General features: G+C 57.2%; 2 protein-coding genes across 2 annotated transcripts; one reads left to right on the top strand and one right to left on the bottom strand.

The window, feature by feature from the left end:
* The first annotated feature begins 11,079 nt into the window (after positions 1-11,079).
* Positions 11,080-12,403, top strand: CHCHD10 (coiled-coil-helix-coiled-coil-helix domain containing 10). Its single transcript, XM_050980479.1, has 4 exons — positions 11,080-11,174; positions 11,253-11,436; positions 11,604-11,748; positions 12,147-12,403. The coding sequence occupies exons 1-4, from the start codon at positions 11,119-11,121 to the stop codon at positions 12,164-12,166; spliced, it is 405 nt and encodes a 134-aa protein (XP_050836436.1). The 5' UTR covers positions 11,080-11,118; the 3' UTR covers positions 12,167-12,403.
* Positions 12,404-13,283: 880 nt separating this feature from the next.
* C15H22orf15 (chromosome 15 C22orf15 homolog) lies at positions 13,284-16,200 on the bottom strand. Its single transcript, XM_050980730.1, has 5 exons — positions 16,176-16,200; positions 15,075-15,161; positions 14,691-14,855; positions 14,361-14,435; positions 13,284-13,288 (listed from the first exon to the last, which is right to left on the bottom strand). The coding sequence occupies exons 1-5, from the start codon at positions 16,198-16,200 to the stop codon at positions 13,284-13,286; spliced, it is 357 nt and encodes a 118-aa protein (XP_050836687.1).
* Between the last annotated feature and the right edge of the window lie 284 nt (positions 16,201-16,484).

Raw genomic sequence — 16,484 nt, 5'->3', positions numbered from 1 at the left:
TTTCTTGCCTTTCTCTGTGCCAGACAGCTGGGTCCCAGTGAAAAAAGCTTTCCTGCCTTTGTCTCTCTTTTCTTTAGTGTCTTTTCTTTTAGTGCTGGTGTCTCTGGGAGCTCAGTGCTGTCCAGCCCATGGCAGTGGAGCCCTGGGGAAGCAGGGAGAGGCATGGGAGCAGCCTGTGAGGCAGCAACAGGCAGCTTGGCTCTTCTTAATGAAGGCAGATTTTAAAGGGGGTGTTCTGGGAAACTTGGTCCTTGCAGAGATGGAACTCTGTGTGAGAACTGCTGGCTCCTGCCAAGGCACTTAACACAAAAGAGAGTGCATGTTGTGTTTGGGATCACAGATATTCCCCAGCCAAGCCAGTAGATGTTTAGCAGCAGGAAAATGGCTGCTGGGTGTTCTGGGGACTCCCGTGCCCCGTGTACAGCCTGCAGAATTCCTTCTTGTTGTCTTCCTGAGCTGGGAGCTCTCTCAGCCACTGTCTGTCCTGTCCATGCAGCCCCATGGATGCACAGAGGCTGCTGCCAGATGAGCACAGGGCTCCCACCCCAGCCCAGAGCACTGACAGTCTGACATCTCCCACTCTGACATCTCCCACTCTGACATCTCACTGTCTGCTTGCTTTCTGCAGCTCCTGCCAGGATGGAGCCAAACTTGGGCTTCTCAGGCTGGCTGCAGGAGCTCGGTGGAAGTTCTCATGGCTGACAGGTCCCGATGGTCCCTGATGTTGCTGATTTAGCATCTCTACATGGAGCTCTTCTTGCTCAGCACCTGTTCAGGGCCTTCCAGCCCTAGCAAGTGGCAGAGCTGTCAGGAGTTTCCTAAGTCCTTCTGACCACAAGCATTAGCTCTTCTCCCACTCCCCTGGGGCTTCCCAACAAGGAGAGCCTTGTGAACACCTGGGCAGGCAAAGCAGCATCGTAATGTGAGTCTCAGCAGGAACCAGCAGCTGGGGATAGCCTCACTCTACACCCAGCAGGTGTTAGGGGGAAAGGGGCTGTGCCAGAGGAAGAGAACAGCAGGTTTGATTCTTTGCGAGCAGCAAAGAGGTGGAATAACTCCCTCAGCCCGTGGGCCACTTGGGTGTGATACTGCTGTGAGGCACTTGGGGCTGAGGGGAGGTGGGGGAAGAGCTTCTGATGAGAGCCAAGGGGAAAGGGGAGGGAACTGAGAGAGAAACTGAATTTAAATGGATTAAGCCTGTCTGTCTAAAGTCCTTTGTTTCCTGTCACCTCCCTGGTGTGACTTTCACAGCTGTATTCTGTGTGCCTGGGGACCTGGCTTGAGGTCCCCTGCAAAGTCATCGTGGAGCTTTACACCCCCTGGGCATTTCCCTGAGCAGCTGGAAGAGGCTACAGGAGCCAAAATCCTTTGATTTCTCTGATGTCTTTCCTGCTCTCTCTGTAGGAGATAACCTCATGAATTGATGTCTCCAGCATCACTGCTCAGTGGGTGACAAATGAGGACATGTGCCCATCAGGCAATCTCTTTTCTCCACTCTTGCTTTTGGGGTTCCCCTTTTCTCTGGCCCTGGCACCTTGTTTTTCTCCTGGGCAGCCAAAGTGGGTGTTTGTACAGGTGGTGGTGGGTGCAAACAAGGCTGGGGGTCATGTGCAGTGAACTGCCCATGTCAACATGATTGATGGGCAGTACTTTTTGAATAACCCGGTTCTCCTCCTCTGCTGGCAGCCTGAGACATGGGCATGGGGAGTGGGCAAGAAGAGGTTGTGAAGTGGGAACTTGGCCTTTGGGCCTGGACTCACAAATGTAAAGCTAAAGTAATAAGTAAAATAAAGTGTATTTTGGTCAGCAAAATGCATTGCTTCAAATCTCTTTTGGGTTTTTTAAAAATCTTTCAAATGGAAATGCTGGAATTGTGCAGGCTGTCCTGGGTCCAAACAGTGAACCTCGAAAACACCAAAGTTTTCCGGACTTCAACTTAACTAGGTCAGTCTCACTATGAAGAAAGCCTTGCTTGATTCCCTACTACTTATTTTACATCTATTTTCTTTTGCCCTCCCCTTTCTTTGACCTTAATTCTGGGTTGAACCCAGCAGAGCAGAGTCAGATGAGTTTGGGATCAGCTTGATGCAGTGCCCTTATGAAACCAAGGGGCAGGTGTGGGGCAGGGCTGTGACTGCCTGCAGGGCTGCTGGGCAGGCACTGCCGCCCCCCTGACCTCGGAACAAGGGACATGGTGGCAGGAGCGTGCTGCTGCTCACCTTCAGAGGTGCACTGCACTCCTCAGGGCTCCAGGCCTGGAAGGGGTCCTTGGGAGAGCACTGAGACAGCCACAGCCTGTCCCCTGTGCAGCTCACACTGCAGGGCAGCTCACACTGCAGCTCACATGGTGGCCAAGCAGCTGCGGGGTCCTCCAGCTCTTCCTCTCCCTTCTGCAGCAGCCCCAGACATCGTCCTGGGCTCAGCCCTGGATTCAGCTCCTGGACCCAGCCCCAACCCTGGGCTCAGCTCTGGACTCATCCCCTAGGCCAGCCCCAGCCCCAGCCTGGGCTCAGCTCTGGTCTCAGCCCTGGCCCCAGCCCCGGGCTCAGCTCTGGTCTCAGCCCTGGGCCAGCCCCAGCCCCAGCCCCGGCTTTGCCCCAGGAGCGGCTCGGTGCCGCGGCGCGGGCAGGGCAGGGCCGAGCTCGGGGAGCTCACCCACCGCAGTGTTTGTGTCTGATCATCCCTGCCCCGTGCCAGGAGCCGAGCGCACACAAACACAGCCGGGCTCTGCTGGGAAGAGCTGCCTGCGAGATAAGCCGGGCGAGGAAAACACATCCATCTTCGTGTCTCTTGGCCTGAGATGCAGTTTCATCTGCTGGCATTTTCCTGGCGTAGGCTCAGGGCACACCGCAATTCACCTGGGGAGCCAGACGCCGGGGAGCCAGCTCCCATTCCTGGCGAGGGGAATCGCTGCTCGGGCTGCTGCAGGGGCCGCAGTGGCGAGGAGCCGGTGAGGAGCGGGCGGCGCTCGGGGTCGGGGCTGGCCCTGGGCCGAGCCCTTGTGGCTGCGAGTCACCAACAGCGTGCTCGGTGAGCCACGGGCCACACTGCCTGCCCAGAGCCCCCTGCCCGCCCCGGGCACCGGCCCCCGGCAGAGCCCGGCGAGGAGCTGGCAGCCAGCGGGCACAGCACGAGGGGCTGGGACACAGAGCTGGGCACAGCACGAGGGGCTGGGACACAGAGCCCTGGGCACAGCACAAGGGGCTGGGACACAGAGCCGGGCACAGCACAAGGGGCTGGGACACAGAGCCCTGGGCACAGCACGAGGGGCTGGGACACAGAGCCCTGGGCACAGCACGAGGGGCTGGGACACAGAGCTGGGCACAGCACAAGGGGCTGGGACACAGAGCCCTGGGCACAGCACAAGGGGCTGGGACACAGAGCTGGGCACAGCACGAGGGGCTGGGACACAGAGCCGGGCACAGCACGAGGGGCTGGGACACAGAGCAGGGCACAGCACGAGGGGCTGGGACACAGAGCCCTGGGCACAGCACGAGGGGCTGGGACACAGAGCAGGGCACAGCACGAGGGGCTGGAGCACAGGGCCGGGCAGAGATCAGCTGCATCCCGCGGCTGCTCGGGCTCTGATAAGGAGCCTGCTAGTGCCGTCTTGCAGCGCTCCCGACCTGCCAGCTCCCCGCGAATGGAACGGCCCGGTGAAACGCCCCCCACCCTTGGCTCCCTCTGATCCCCTCCGAAGCTGCTCTGAGACTGGAATGTCTCCTGGGACGTGATTCCTTCTAGCCCGAGGGGAACTGCGTTAATAAAACCCAACGTGAGCTGTGGAGGCGATGGGGGAGGAGGCAGGCAGGGCTGGGGAGATGAGGCTTTTATGAACAAGTCGCAGGGCTGCTGGAATTGTCCCGTCCTGTCCTCTCCCTCTCCCTGTCCCTGGAGTCGAGCTGTGGAATTCAGGGTTGGGTCGAGGCTTTTCTTCACGCACGTTTCTGCTCGGAGCAGCCAAGCCCCTCAGCTCCCTCTCCCCCCTCCTCAGCTCTGAACTCCCTTCCCTGGAGCAGTCCCGCTCCCCCAGCTCCTCTCGGCACAGCGCTGGGACCCTCCTGCCCCTCCACGTTGCTCTGGCATCGTGCCCTGGGGCAGGCTCGCCGTGGAGGGGAGAGGTGTCTGTCCCCGGGATGTGCAGGCTGGCTCGGCGAGGCAGGGCCAGCAGCAGCGAGGAGAGGGCTCCCCACACCTCGGCGGGATGGGAGCTGCACTCATGGGCTGCTTGGTGCTGGGTGAGCAGAACCAGCCAGACACGGGGGAAAAAAGACAGGAGAGCAAGAAAATTCAGCCCAGAGGAGATGCCCATGAAGAGAGAGCACAGAAATGTGGATTTTGTTGGTGTGAGCACACTCCTGGCTCCCTCTGGGATGCAAAGTGCCTCTGCAGCAGTAACTGTGCACAGCAGTGATGCCATCTCCTGCCATTCCACACTGCCCTGGATGCTCTGTGTGACACACTCTGCACTGCCACTGGCAAATGTCACTGGAATAAATTGGTGGGGACAGTGGCAGAGATCAGTTCCCAAAGTGTTTCCCCACTTTCTCTTGAGCTGCAATTTCTGGACTCTGAGACTGAATTGTCACAAACTCCCTGTGGCAGCCTCAGATCCAGGGGAGCACCCAGAGACTCCTCTGAAGAGCCATCTGAAAAGAGCACCAGGAGAGCTTGCCCAAGGCTGGGAATGAATCCAGCACAGCACCCACAGTGCCCAGCCTTTCCAGAGAGCTGAGGGGTTTGCTCAGGTCACTGCCTTTTCAAAAGGTCAGGCTGCTCCTACAGAGGATGTTTGCAGTGTTCCTGTGGAGGAGCCCATGGGTGACTCTGGCAGAGATGCCAACTGAAAGGAAAGCATTTCAACAGAAATCATGAGAAATCAGAGTGCACAACCAGGCTGCCCTGTGCATTTACAGGGTTATTGACTTTCCATGTGAAAAGGAGATACCACTGGCTTCTTTCAGGAAGGAGAAATGGGCTCTGATATTTAGTTCTGTCTTAGCCTCAGTAGGACAGAGAGAGCAATGTGGTGACTAAAACTCATGAAACATTTTGGAGAGCTGGGACAAAAGACCCCAAACCACAGGTGTCTGTGCACTGCTGTGTGGAGGCTGCAGAACCCACAAGATCTCTTGGGTGCCACATGAGCTGTGTCTTTGCTTGGGAAGGGGGAGAGGTGGGGAGGCAGTCACTGCCACGTTCTGGCTCAGAGCAGTAGCTGTTCCTGGGCTGGTGCTAAGAGCTTCCTGAAGGTCATGGGCACCCTGCCTCACACACAGACCCATCCTCGAGCAGCAGCTGGTCCGGTGTTGTTTCACTACAGGGAAACTCCATCAGTGCCCTCCAGAGCTGTGGGGAACCACTGGGGCAGCTCCTGGAGATGTTTGCTGTCTGTCTGTCTGTCTGTCTGTCTTGAAGGAATGGCCTCTGGGCAGACATTTGGGTGAGGAGGAAATGCTCAGCCCTGGGCCTGGACACTGAAGGTGAGGCAGGGCCAGGGGAAGCAGGGAGCCTGAGGAGGTGTGAGACCCTCCAGGGCTCACTCAGCACTGACAGCTCCTGCAAGGGGTGTGAGCTCTCTGCTCTGGACTCCTGACAGATCCCAGCCACAGGAGAGGCAGCAAAGGGCACAGCCCCACTGCTCAGACCCCCCAGACATGCACCAAAACCCTGGGCTGGCTTTTCACCTCAGGACTCAGGCTTGCTGTCTCGTCCTGTGTACAGCAGGTGAACTCACAGTAATTGTCCTCGTGATCTGAGGAGACACCTGACATGTTCTGGAATTTCTTGACTTCTCTGACTGAAGAATTTGGGAACACAAAAGCCCCTCTTTCAGTTACAATGAATGGCATCAGCCTTCAGCTGGGATGAGAACATGACTCCAGGAGCACAAGCCCCACTTCTGGATGAGAGAGCACAAAGGAAATGGAACTTCCAAGATGCAGTTACCACAAGGAGATTTGGAAAATTGTCCTTTTGCTGCCTTTCCTTTCCCCACCAGGAGCTGAGGGCATCCACATTTGGTACCTTCCTCCACCAGAGTGGGTTCAAGTGGCACAGGTAAAGGCAGGGGTGTGCTTGCACCTCCCAGGAGCCACGGGGATGGCTGGGAGAAGCCTCTTCTGATGGGGAAAACCTCTCAGTGTAGCTCAGCTGTGCCTGGGCTCAAACAGGAAACACTCCTGACCTGAATGGATTCGGGTCCAGAAGATCCTTCAGACCAAAAGTGGGCTAGCATGAACGAGTTAAAATCCTTTCCTCTGTTTGGTGAAATTTATTGAAAACTACATCGTTCATCTGTTGAAACTTCACAGCTGTTGAGATTGCCCTGGGGGCAAACCACATCCAAGAAATGGCATGTAGATCCTGGAGCACGGGACTTGAAAGCTGAAACGGGCTCTGGGCGCTGCCTCCCTCCCCTGCAGCCCCGCCGGGCCATCTGCAGCTCCTCCAGTCACACACTGCGGCTTTCGGGCATTGTACTTGGGCTAAAGAGTAGCGGAGCAAGGATGCAGGCAGGAAGATGGGGTGTGGGGAGTGGCACCCGGGGTGACACAGGGCTGAGTGCCACCAGGGAACATCGCCTGCCTGTGACACTGCTCCTTTGTTATCCCTGGGGGAGCAGTGAGGCAGGCCCGTAGGAAATGTGCCATTTGCTCATGAAAAATCTGTGACTTCTGTTTAGTGGCAGCAACTTGCCTGTTTTTTTTTTTTTTTGGTTTTGTTTTTTGTTTGTTTGGGTGGTTTTTGTTTGTTTTAAATTATTATTTGTAGGCTGCAACTCTACTTGCTAAAAACTGTATAGGACAAAAAGGTAGTTCTTGCATATTTCCTTCTGACCCGAGTGCTCTGCTGTGTGAACCCGGGACTGAAATCAGCCACTCGGCACAAGCAAATGAAGACTAGCTAGAGCTCAAAGAACAAAATAAAATGAGGACATGAGAAACCCACTGACTGCATACACTCAGTCACAAATGATTCACGGAGTAATTTTGAGTAGCAAACACTTCAGTAAGAACTGGAGGGTTCACTTCTGTCTTTTGGGGGGGTGTCCACAAACAAAAACATTGGCGAACCCATCAGACGCTTTCTCCTGCTTTGAATAGTTTGCCCAGATCCCCGAGCAATGACGCCGAGCAGTTTGCTGCAAACCTCAATATCTGCAGCTCAGGTAGAGCGGGAGCAGTGCCCAGATCTGCCCCTGCACGCTCTGCAGAGGGCTCTCCAAGCCAGCCGCAGCTCGGGAGGCTCCGGCGGCGGCCCCGGCCGGCTCCCCGCGGGCGGCACGGACCGGCCGGGCTGTGCCGCACCGAGGGCAGGCTCCCGCAGGACCGGGACACCGGGGGTATCCCCGTGCCCTGAGCAGCCCCTGCGAGGGCAGCCTGGCACTGCCAGCCCGAGCCGTGCCCGCGGCAGGAGCAGACAGGCGGGAGACGCGGGCAGGGAGGCCGGCGTTGCATTCCTTACCTGTGAAACAAGCCCTTGAGAGCCAAAGGCTTGGGGAATTCCTAGATCCCTTTGTACCACATTTCATCTGTGACAGAGAGTGGATTTAAGTGCGGCAGACTCCGGAGGGGGAGGCTGTAAGTTCCTTTTAGAGCAATGGAGAGAAAGCAGTTGAAAAAACACAGACGTGCCTTTCACCAACCTTGCCTTACCTGCTCCTGCTGCTAACAGGAGGGTGAACTGGGAGCCAGGGCACCAAGTTATTCAGAAATTACTGATTTTGAGTAAATCCTTCCAGATGTATTCAAGAATTAGTTACTGACTTTCAGATTTATGTGTCCCTAAATCCAGAGGCAACCTTCAAGTGTAGGCAAGCCCTAACAGCTGAACGGGTGTAAGGAGAGATCCGGGGCGGGGGAAAAGAGAGAGGCAAAATGAAGCCACTTCACTGAATCAAAGATCAAATTTAGGGTGAAAAATAGCCGAATTTGGAAGTTTGGCCAGTCAAACAGTGAAAATTGTTGCGCGGGTATTTCGATGTAAACGAGGCCCTCCTGCAGCGGGAGGACGGCTCCTCGGCAGGGAGACCTGACACCGTAACTGCGCCTGCCGTGCGAGGCCTCTGCGGCGGGGAGCGCGGGTGGAGCTGTGTACACAGCCTGGCCGCCAGCCACACCAAATTATCTCATTAGGAAAGCCGGGCTAGCTGCACTCCTCAGCACAGAGCCGGCCTCCCACTGCATAGAAAAACTTTGTGTCTCATTAACCAAATCAAAGGGTCCCCCAGACGCGACTGAGAGGGGCGCGCTCAGCTTGAAGCCTGGGCTCCTTCAGCAAGTTCTTCTGAGCGTGCTGGAACTAATGAATGTTGATTTCTTACGGCAGGGGCTCTGGCACTCCCTGTGCCCCTGCGAGTCCGTCCTCTCCTCCCTGCAGCACATCCGAGCCCCTGGAGCTGCCAGGAGCGAGCAGGCAGGGAAGGAGCCTGCGGGGCAGGAGCCCAGCCGCACACACCGATGGCTCAGCCGGCAGCACGGCCGAGCTCAGCTGCAGAGCTGGGGCTCCTCACAGCCCCTCCCTGAGCTCACCTACCCTCATCTCCCCTCCTGCCCTTTCTCCGTCCTGCCTCTCCCACCTCTGTTTGCTCTCATGGCTCCTCGGGACGGGGCCACACTCCTCCATTCAAGGAAGGGAGCCACACTTCCCCAGGACCTGGGAAAAGGGAACAGTGCAGGTACTGCTGAGGCGGGGGCTTTCCAGTCCCATTCCAGCTTTTCCAGCTGCTCGGCTCCTCAGTCGGTGGGAGAAGACAGGCAGGGAAACGCTGGGTGTAAAATGCCGCTGCTCCAGCTGAGAGCAGCACTGCACAGCTCCCGGGGCAGGAGAGCCCTGGCACTGCAGGGGGAAGGATTTGGGGGTGTTCCCCTCGCAGTGGTGTTTGTTTGAGAACGACCCTTTCCTTCCTCAGGAGCTGCAGCTCCCCCTGCCCGCCCGGCTCCCGCGCCGAGGGGCGGCTTGCTTTTTCTCTTCCCCTCGTGCTGGAAATCTGACTCTACAAAAACACTTCCACAGCAGCTAATTGCCAGCCCTGCAGAGCCTGAGCTCTCTAATTCCTGCCAGTCAATGAACCAGCCCAAAGAGCTGCTTTTCACAACTTGCTGAATGTACGAACTCAGCCCTAGAGAGGACACGGCTGGGATTTTTTTTTTCCTGGACATCTTCTGGATCCTTCTCAATTCCGGAAATTTCTTTCTCTCCATTGGGCAAAGGAACACCCAAAGACAGAGGTGGCAACAAGGCCCATTCCAGGGAGACACTGAGGAGACCCACAGAGGCCCTGGAGACAAGTGGGGGTGCCAGGGAAGAGATGATTGTCAGGAAATTGGTTTGGAGGTAAAGCTGGCGTCATCCAGCCTGTCTCTTCATGACTTGAGGGCTCATCATCATCTTTTCATGGATTCCTACTGCCCAACAATGTCCACGCCTTGCACAGCCTTCCTTGATCTCGTGGTTTGTATCCAGAGACCACATCATTCCTCCCTTCCCTCCCTCCTCCCTGCCCCAATTGTGGAGCGCTCACATTCCCTCATTACCCGCCTCTCCTCCACAGCGACCGCGTTCGTTGCCCATTACAAGCCCCTTCTCGCTCTGCCGGCCTGCCCACACCTGGCAGGAGCACTCCGATCCTCCGCAGAGCCCGGCACCGGGAGCTCTGCCGTGTCCTGCCCTGCAGCGCCGTCCCGGGGCCGCCGTCCCTGCGCTCCCTGAGCATGGAGCGGGGGGATCGTTCTGCTCCCGCAGGTGGCACAAGAGGAAACGGCCGCAAGCTGTGCCGGGAATGTTTGCCTTGGACGTCAGGGACAGATTTCCACCCTGAAGGGCTGTCCAGCCCCGGCACGGGGGCAGCACCCAGGGCAGCGCTGGGGTCACCGGCTGGGGGTGCTCAGAAACCGCGCGGGGCTGGCGGGGGACACCGGGCACGGGGGCCTTGGCTGAGCGCCTGCACTCGGTGGGTGTTTCGGTGTTTGCGTGTCTCGGGGTGTCGGTGACCGATCCCGTCACCGGTTCCATGATTGATCCCGTGATCGATACGTGACCGGTTCTATTACTGATCCCGTGATTGATCCCTTGACTGGTTCCATGACCGATCCCGTGATCAGTGCCGTTGTCACTCTTGCGCCGGGGTCGGGGCAGGAGCAGGCGAGAGGCAGGATCGTAGCAAAGGCAAAGAAGGCTTTATTCAAAAGAACCTCGCGGTTTTTATAGAGTGGTACCATAGATTCTATTCTATTGGCTAACTAACAGAAACATCTTTCTCACACACTGTCCTTGAGAGGAACAGAAAAATAAAGTTGAAAAACAGCACCTGCAAATTGTATATAGTCAACAGGTTATCACATCTTTCCAGCTCCTTAAAAGTTCTCACAAGCTGCTGTGAGAAATGCTTGCTGTTTCTCTCTGTCCCATGGCATCCACATGCTGTGACCGGTTCCATGATCGATCCCGTGATCGGGTCCATGACCGATCCCGTCACCGGTTCCATTATTGATCCCGCAATCAATGCCGTGACCGGTTCCATTATTGATCCCGTGATAGATCCCTGACCGATCCCGTCACCGGTTCCATTACTGATCCCGTGATCAATGCCGTGACCGGTTCCATTATTGATCCCGTGATTGATCCCTGACCGATCCCGTCACCGGTTCCATTATTGATCCCGTGATCAATGCCGTGACCGGTTCCATTATTGATCCCTGACCGATCCTGTGACCGATCCCGTCACCGGTTCCATTACTGATCCCGTGATCAATGCCGTGACCAGTTTCATTATTGATCCCTGACCGATCCTGTGACCGATCCCGTCACCGGTTCCATTATTGATCCCGTGATCAATGCCGTGACCGGTTCCATTATTGATCCCTGACCGATCCTGTGACCGATCCCGTCACCGGTTCCCGCTCCGGGCCCGCACGGGTCTCGCGCGCCCTCTGCTGGGGGCGGGCGGGAGATGCGCGGGCTCCCTCGTGCTTACTGCGCATGCGCCTTACGGGAGCAGCGCCTTCCCCCAGTGGGGCGCGGCCTGGCTCTGGCCGCCGTTTGCGCGTGCGCGTTGTGTCACGTGGCGGCGCGGGCCGGCTAAAGGCGGGCGCGGGGCGGGGCGCGCACACAGCCATGGCGCGCGGCAGCAGGAGCGTGTCCCGTCCCGCCGCGCACCACGCGCCCGCCAGGTACCGCGGCCCGGCCCGGCACACCGGGGCACGCCACGCCGCCCTGTGCCGCCTCTCATGACTCCCTTCTCTCCGCAGCCCGGCCCCAGCGGCCCCGGCGCCCGCGGCGCAGCCGGCGCAGCCCGGGCTGATGGCGCAGATGGCGAGCACGGCGGCCGGCGTGGCCGTGGGTTCCGCCGTGGGACACGTCGTGGGCAGCGCCATCACCGGCGTCTTCAGCGGCGGCTCCTCCGAGCCCGCCAAGGCGGCGGCGCCCGCCCAGGTGCGAGCGGAGCCGGGCCGTGCCCTTGGGCTGTCCTTGGGCGGGAAGGGGCGGCGGGAGACGGGAGAAGGTAGCGGGGCCGGGCGGGAGGGAGGGACGGACGGGAGGGAGCGCGCTGGAATAGGCGCCGCTGCCCCCGGCCGGCCTGACCGCGCCCGTGGCCGCAGGAGCCCCGGGCCGTGCTGCAGCAGTCGCCGTACGGACCGTGCCACTATGAGATGAAGCAGTTCCTGGAATGCGCCACCAACCAGCGAGACCTGACCCTGTGCGAGGGCTTCAACGAGGCTCTGAAGCAGTGCAAGTACAGCAATGGTGAGTGTGCCCTGGCCCTGCCGCAGGGAGCTGCTGCCAGCACAGCGCCTCCCAGGCTTAGAGGGTTGCAGAAGCGGTTTTTTGGGGATCTGGCGCCCTTTAGGGCTTTAGTAGGAAGCAGTTACGTCTTTAGGCAGGAAGGTAGCTGGAAAGGGAAGGAGGAACGATTTTGGCCATGTCTCTGTGAAGGCTGGGAGGCTGTAGGTACCTTCTTAGAGGATCCACTCTTGCTGCCATGGACAGCCTGCTGCTCTCCCTGGCTGACTATAATTCCTGCTGCATTTGGTACAAGTTGTTGTCAGTAGTTAGGTCATGATCTGGTTACACTGGGTGAGAGAGCTTTAACTCCAGGTGCTGGAACATGTTCCTAATGCTGACCTTCTGCTTTCTCCCTGTAGGTGTTTCTTCTCTGCTGTGAAGAATTTGCCCCCTCGTAGGGAAGAGGATCGTGGTGTAGAGCCCTGCTCTCCCCAGGGAGTGGCAGGACAGAGAGGGAGTGAGCTGGAGGGAGCAGACTGACCAGCCAGGAGTATTCTAGTGGTAATTCACTTTTGAACTAGTAGGGAAGGAAAGGAATGGTTGGACCCAAGGCTCTTCAGTGTTCAGATAGCACTGTATTTATTACAGAGAAATAAAAGAATTTATTTGGACCTACCACCTATGCATGTTCTTTATTTAATTCTCATGCTAAAATCAAGCTACCAAAGCATGAACACTGTCAGCCAAAGGACAAGGCACGAGTGTGTGCTTCCCGCAAACGGGGGTGCAGCCTAGCAAGGACTGGGCCTGTGTGACTTGGCACAAGGGGATCCAGACCCTGGCTGCTCTCCAGGCAGAGGAGAAGCTGCAGGGAGCCAAGCCAACACGTCTCCCTCAGGATTTTCAGTGACAAGTTACTTTTCTGTAGATATCCTCTTCCTGAGTGCCTGTCCTGCCCTCAGAGCTGAGTGTGACCTGTCTGGCTGTGGGACTTGGGTGCAGTTGGCTGATCTGACTTTGAGGCTTTAGCAGGTTATGCAATGCTCTCAAGGTCACTGGCATCAGGTGAAGTCTGGGGCTGCTTTGCTCTTCCAGTCACCTTGGCAGCACAGCCTCGTGACTGCTGCCCATGGACTGGCCTCCAGCAGGGACACCCTGTTCCTCACGTTGGTCTAAGAGGGAATTCTGAGGTTTCAGCTGGAGTTTTAGTGGCACAGCAGTAAAGCCAGGACACTTTCAGGTGTTTGATTCATTTTTCATGCCAGAATGAGTCTTTTAACCTTTTGATCTGTGACTGTTGAATGAAGGACAAGTTCTCAGCCCCTTGCTGGGATCTTGCTGTGAGGAAATCCAAATCTAGGTGGTAAATGCTCTTAGCAGATACTGGATGCTGGTGTTGAAAGTCCTGCCTCTACTAAATGTCACAGTCTTAAGTTCTTGGTAGAGATACCCTGAGCTGTGCCTGGCCTTGTCAGGGGTGTCTTGTGTTCTCCTTAGAGACAGCCAAGGGAAAAAGTAGATCAGAGAGATAAAAAGCCTAAGTGCCATGTGCTGAGCTATCCTGTGAGAGCAAGGAGGAACCACTCCAAAGCTGTTTAACTCCCTTTAAGAAATAAGTGTATTAGACTGTTGGTGTGCTGCTCTGGGTGGAGAAGCTGTTAAGGAGAACCAGCAGCAGCACCTGCAGCAGGTGTGTTCTGCCTTTGAGCCATCTTGGCAAAGTGCTGCCTCTGCAGTTGTGGCTATCTCTGGAGATGGCAGTGGGCAGTCCCTGCAGGGCCACTCCAGAGTGCTACAGTGGGAAGCAGGCCCAGCAGTGACAGGAGTGCAGCTGGGTGGGAAGGAGGTGCAGGTTCTTGTCCCTGGGGATGCAGGCCATGCCAGGGGAGCATGAGAAGCAGGAGGATGGTGCCAGTGTCTGGCTGTGATGCTGGGTTTGTCAGGGTGCAGTTTGGGATGTATGAAGCTCTGGGGGGGCAGGGGATCCCAGGGAGAGGGGCTCAGTATGGAGACTCTACTGTGCTGGAGTAAGAACCTGGGCAGGTGTTGGGGTCCTGGTGGAGGCTGTGCTGCCTGGTGATGGGTTTGTTCCTCATTTATGGGTGCTCTTGTGTTCCAAGCTCCTCTTGCTCTGTAAGGTGGTCCTGCTCCTGGCTCGGGTGCTGGTGTGAGGCTGAGCCCTCTGCAAGGAGCCCTTCTTCCTCTGCTCTGTCCTTTGAGTCTTTCCTGAGAGCTGCTGCAGTCGATCTGTGGAGTGACCAAGCCCCTCCAGAGTTGTGTATTCCTGCTCTGTTGGTCAGTTGCCCATTACACGTTGAGCAAGGCACTGCCAACCTATGAGACTACAGCCTGGGAGAGACACTTGAGGGATTCCCCCCCATGTGTTCCAAGGAGATGAGCCCTTTGCCAGGGGGACAAGCTGGGCAGGGCTCTGCCTGGTGTGAGGTCTCACAGCAGCCCTGCTTGTCCCCTTCCTTGGTGCCTGAATGCACTCACTGCCTATAGGATCCCTGAAGGAGCTCAGGGATCAGAGGAGAGTCCCACAGGTGCTGTACAAGGGCTGAGCTGGGAACAGGAGACATGCCAGCACCCCTGACTCCTCTGGGGAGGTGAGGTGGGTGCCTGGCTCTTACCTGGGAGGTCAGGGTAGTGTTTCCCCAGGTCCTCAAGCAAGGATTCATAGCAGATGGTGTCAGAGTTTTCTTCTCCTGGCAGCAGAATGGGAGAAATGGATTAGTCTCTCCTGGTTGTAAACTCAAGGCTTGTAACTGGGGCAGGTGTTTCTGCCCTGGAAAAGTTCCTTCTCCCCTGGAGCAGCCCTTGGACAAACAAAGGCTCAGCTCTAGCTGTTCATCTAAGCTGGCTTCTCCCTCCTCAGAGCTTCTGGGCTGTGTCCAAGTGGCTGCTGAGCAGAGCCCTCCCCAGAGCTGCCCCTGAGCGGGGCTGGCTGCACAGGAACTCACGGACAGCTCTGATGAGGATGTAGCGCTGCCTTCCCTGCAGGTGTTTGCTGGCATATTCAGATGCAGGATCTTCCACTTTGCTCAGGTTCATCAGGATGCCCTTTTCATCCATGAGATCAATGCAGTCTGGAGAGAGAGATGTGGTGAAGGAAGCCCAGGCTGCCCCTGTGGGGCCAACGGGAGCCTGAGGGGTTTAGAGGCATTTTCCTTGGCAAGTTACACTTAGAACAGAATCTGTTTAGAACTGGGAGTGGGAGGTTTGCTGTGCCTTTCCCTGTGTTTTGGGATGTTCTGTGACTCCCATGTGACCCATTTGTTACCCTGTCCTGTCCCTCTGTGGGTGAGTGGCAGTCCCTTGGTGACCACAGCCCAGAGCACTCCTACCTTCGGGTCTGCACTGACACTTCCACTTCAGGTGGCCTGTGAGGGTCTGGACGCAGCAGAGCAGGTTCACCATCTCTTGGCAGTTGGCTGCAAATAGGGAATGAGACCTGAGATAGGAGCGTGGTCACCCCAAACCCAGGGACCACATGGGCACAGCAGGTGGCTCAGAGGTGCCCACTGTGGCCTGCAAAGGCAGGACCCCCACATGGCACCAGCAGGGCCTTGAGCAGCTGCATTACAGCCATGGCTGCTGGTACTGGGTGCTGAGGGTGCCCCAGGGCAAGGGGTGAAGATGAGCACTTTCATTTGGGGAGAATGGTTCTGATTGATGAAGTGTCTCTGTCCTTCAACTTTGTTTCACCAAGCATAAATTGGAAAAAGCAGTGAGCTCTGATCCTTGCCAGTGCCCTCCTACGAGCTGGTCCCAGTCACAAGGGGAAAGAGCTGGAGATTGTGGCTGAGTCACCCGGGGATATTTTGGCCATGAACTCTGACCGAGTTTGTCACAATTGAGAAATCCCCCAGGGCTGACACACGTCAGTAGTCAGAGCTGGGGATCCATTTCAAATAGCAGAGGGAGCAAAGGCTTAGGACTGTGTGTGTCTGATGGCTTCTGGGGTAAGGCCAAGGCTATCAGCCAGCTGGGTAAGGTCAGGACAGGGGCTGCTCATTCCTCCTCACAAATGCCTGCTCTCTGACACTGAGAGCCAGGGAACCCTTCCCACACAGCCCAGAACAGAGGAGCTCTGCTAGCAGCTGGCACTTGTGCCCCGTGGCTCTTCTGGTTGTGTCTAGATAAGCAGGGTACCCTCCGGTGCTTTCCCAGAGCTGCGAGGCTGGGAGCTCCTCCTCACCTCCAGCCTCCCTCCCTGTGCTTAACTCAGCTCTGCTGGAGTGGCTTCCCTCCATGATTTGGAGTGTAGGGGTAATAGATTTCCCTTTTTGAAAAGCAGTGAGGTGCAGGATGCCGCTGTGCCTGGCAGAGCTCTCCTGCCTGTTCCCTCAGCACTGGGCATTGCTGAGCCCCAGGTGCTGGGTCCCTCCCTGCCCCTCCTGGGGTGACAGGGAGGGTGGCCCAGGTGCCTGGCTACCCCCACCTACCTCCGAATCTCACCGTGGCGAACATGGTGCTGCCGTGTCCCTCCCTGCAGGCAGCGCTGGAAGCTGCTGCAGCGCCCTGGACACAGAGGCTCCATCCCCACTGACGCTGTTGTGGTTTCAGGAGCCAGATTGCCCAGCAACGGTAAATGCAGATTCTCGAGCGACCTGCGGGGGGAGAAGGGAGGCAGAGCAAGGGCTGAGCTAACTCAACAGCAGCCTGTGGGAAGGCTGCCTGATCCCATGTGGTCCCAGATGCTCTGAATTTCCAACTTTTTGTAGCCTCGTGGTGTTTCCGGTCCCCCCCATTTG

Source organism: Serinus canaria, chromosome 15, assembly GCF_022539315.1.
Source record: "Serinus canaria isolate serCan28SL12 chromosome 15, serCan2020, whole genome shotgun sequence".
Taxonomy (NCBI): Eukaryota; Metazoa; Chordata; class Aves; order Passeriformes; family Fringillidae; genus Serinus; species Serinus canaria.
This window is presented reverse-complemented; position numbering and strand designations above follow the sequence as displayed.

Bases quoted from the DNA above. Each gene is read 5' to 3' on its own strand.
- CHCHD10 (XM_050980479.1), top strand. From the start codon at position 11,119: ATGGCGCGCGGCAGCAGGAGCGTGTCCCGTCCCGCCGCGCACCACGCG. The intron at 11,437-11,603 runs GTGCGAGCGGAG...CCGTGGCCGCAG, and splicing joins AGGCGGCGGCGCCCGCCCAG to GAGCCCCGGGCCGTGCTGCA. The intron at 11,749-12,146 runs GTGAGTGTGCCC...TTCTCCCTGTAG, and splicing joins GCAGTGCAAGTACAGCAATG to GTGTTTCTTCTCTGCTGTGA.
- C15H22orf15 (XM_050980730.1), bottom strand. From the start codon at position 16,200: ATGTTCGCCACGGTGAGATTCGGAG. The intron at 15,162-16,175 runs GTAGGTGGGGGT...CCCTATTTGCAG, and splicing joins CGCCACGGTGAGATTCGGAG to CCAACTGCCAAGAGATGGTG. The intron at 14,856-15,074 runs GTAGGAGTGCTC...TTGGCCCCACAG, and splicing joins GTGTCAGTGCAGACCCGAAG to GGGCAGCCTGGGCTTCCTTC.